Source organism: Arachis hypogaea, chromosome 6, assembly GCF_003086295.3.
Source record: "Arachis hypogaea cultivar Tifrunner chromosome 6, arahy.Tifrunner.gnm2.J5K5, whole genome shotgun sequence".
NCBI lineage: Eukaryota > Viridiplantae > Streptophyta > Magnoliopsida > Fabales > Fabaceae > Arachis > Arachis hypogaea.
In genome coordinates, this window is record NC_092041.1 from 30,898,373 (window position 1) to 30,901,424 (window position 3,052).

Genomic DNA, 3,052 nt, shown 5'->3' on the forward strand with positions numbered 1-3,052 from the left:
TTTGTTTCCCTTACTTTTCGTTTATGCTTCTTAACAAACAACCATCTTTTCTAATCACCTGACTAAGATTCACAAGATAGCCATTGTTTGCTCAATCCAACAATCTCCATGGAATTCAAGTGTCACTCACCTGAGGTATTACTTGGATGACGTGGTGCACTTGCCGGTTCAGTTGTGCGGAGTTCAATTTCGTGCACCACACCACTAAGAGGAGTGGAGAGTTAATATAGATCTTGGTTAGTGTAAAGGTCTCAGCTTGAAAAGGATGATAAAAATGAAAACTTTGAAGACTAATTAAATTCACAGCTGTAACCAAGGCAGCATTTATTTCTGAAACTTTAATTCAAAACAATTTGAAAAATACATGAAAACCAATTTTAAAAGAAATCCCACTTTAAAAATGTTAGATTTGGGACAAAAAAAGTTGATATTGGAAGTTTAGAGAGGGCCCAGAAAGCTTTGACATAAATAGCCCATTATGATAAATCAGAAAACATATCAGGTCTACCAAGTCTAACTTTCTTCTAACGAGACTGCAATGCAACACAAGGAGTTAATGAAGCCTGATCATAATCTGCCCAGAAAAATTTTATCTTGACCTATGAGACAAAACACTTAAACCAGAAAATCAGAAGGACTAAGAAAAAATAGCTAAATCAAGAATGCCTAGAGTAGTTCATAATTTGCAGAACCTCTCTTCTATCAATGGTTTAGTGAAAATATCAGGTGGTTGATCTTTAGATTTAACAAATTGAATATCTAAATTTTCATTTTGCGCATGTTCTCTTATAGAATGAAATCTAACTTCAATGTACTTTGTTCTTGAGTGAAAAATAGGGTTTTTTGAAATATTTATAGCACTCATGTTATCACAAAATAATGGAATATTAGATACTTTCAGTTTATAATCAGGTAACTGAGTTTTCAACCATAACAATTGAGAGCAACAAGAGGAGGCTGCAATATACTCAGCTTTGGTAGTGGAGAGTGCCATTGATGCTTGCTTCTTACTTGACCATACATTGAGAGACTTGCCAAGGAAGCAACACATGCCACTTGTACTTCTATCAATTTTGTCCCCATCAAAATCTGCATCATAATAACCCACTAATTGAAAAGAATCAGTTTTGGGATACCATAAACCATAGTTTGTGGTACCAAGCACATTTCGGATGATCCTCTTGAAAGTTGAGAGATGAGATTCCTTAGGCTTTGATTGAAATCTTGAACACACACCAACGCTTTGTATAATGTCAAGCCTTGAGGAGGTTAGATACATTAAAGAACTAATCATTCCTCTGTAATGTGTCTCATCAGCATCTCTAGCATGTTCATCTTTGTCGAGCTTGATATTAGGATGCATAAGGGTTCCCATTAGCTTGGCACACTCCAACACGAATTGCTTGACAAGTTCCTTTGCATATTTCTCTTGATGAATGAAAATGCCCCCTATAATTTGCTTGATTTGTAAGCCTAGGAAGAAGGTTAATTCTCCCATCATGCTCATATCAAATTCAGTTGTCATTAGCTTAATAAAATATGCACACAAAGCTTTATTAGTTGAATAAAAAATGATATCATCAACATGGACTTGTACAAGAATAAAATGGTCATGATAATTCTTAATAAATAGAGTGGTGTCCATAGCTCCTCTTTGATTTTTTTTTCCAATAAAAATGAGCTAAGCCTTTCATACCAAGCTTTAGGAGTGATGAGGCGAGAATTTTGTGTCAGTTTGGAATTCAATCAAAACATGAAATCAATCCATTGGTAGCATAGCCCAAACCAACAATAGCTCTCACAATCAAATTGGAAGTTCAAAAGATGTGTCACAATTCAAAACCAACCTATAACCGAGAGTATTTGACTTCCGGGTCGTCTCCCAAGGAATCATTGAGAGTAATGGGTGTGCAATTTCCGGTTATAGTGATCAAGGGGTTGTCAATGAAGAAATAAACATATAAAGCAATAAAAGAACATGCAAAATTATAATGATTGAACTAATGAAGAAATATGAACCGACTATGTAATATAAACAAGTAAAGTATAAAAGAGATTAACATAGAAGTGTATGAAAGATTGAAAGCATAAAAAGAGCCTTAGCTTGGAGTGAGCTAAGCGTCCTTTCCTTGTTGGAACCCCAACTATGACAATTATGATGGATTAGTCTCACTTGATCAACCCTTACATCGGAAAGTAAGTTAAATGAGCATAAGTGTTCTTAACCCACACATCCTAAATTGCTTGCTAATTGCCTTAGCAACAAATTAGCGTTAGTAGGAACAAGAACAATTAACAATCCAAGAATTGACATTAAATGTTGGACATTCCAACTCTAGGAAACCAATTGCTCACTTTACCCAAGCCAAGAGAAAAAAATTTAGCCTAAAATCATGTTTGACATTTTGTCAAACACTTGGTGGGCAAAAAGCTTAAACATAAGAAAAGTGAGAAAAGACTTGAAACTAAAAGGAACAATTGATCTCAATCAACAAGAATAACATAAGAAAGCATGAAACAAACATCAAACATCAAATTCATCAACAAGAAATTGAAATTACAAAGGAGAAGTAAAATTGAACTATAGCTTGAATTAAAAGAAAGAGTAATGACAATGTAACTATAAGGAGTAATAACAAGAGAATACTTACAATGAAATTAGCAAAATCCAAGATCAAAAATGGAAATGGCACTTGAATGTAAAACCCTAATAGAAACCCTAGTAGAGATGATGAAGAAAACTTAGAGAAAACTAAAACTAAAAACTTCCTACCACTACTCCAAAACTATACTAATGATATCCTATGTTATGTCCTTCATTTCCCTTCCAATATGATCTAAAAGACTTCAGAAATGGGCCTCCAAAGCCCTCCAAATCCAATATGTTACGTCCGCACACTTTGCGAAAATCCCTTCCTGTGCGTACGCACAAGTAGCTATGCGCACGCACACCAGGCGATGCTTGGCTGGACGCGCGACGCGCTCGAAATGATCCACGCGTTCTGCTTGGGCTCCTGTGCGTACGCACAAGAGGCTGTGTGCACGCACACGT

General features: G+C 35.6%; 1 protein-coding gene across 1 annotated transcript; it reads right to left on the reverse strand.

The window, feature by feature from the left end:
* Window positions 1–524: 524 nt before the first annotated feature.
* Window positions 525–1,525, reverse strand: LOC140173651 (secreted RxLR effector protein 161-like). The gene is made up of 2 exons (XM_072198151.1): window positions 896–1,525; window positions 525–599 (listed from the first exon to the last, which is right to left on the reverse strand). Exons 1-2 carry the CDS (start codon window positions 1,523–1,525, stop codon window positions 525–527), a joined length of 705 nt encoding a protein of 234 aa, XP_072054252.1.
* Between the last annotated feature and the right edge of the window lie 1,527 nt (window positions 1,526–3,052).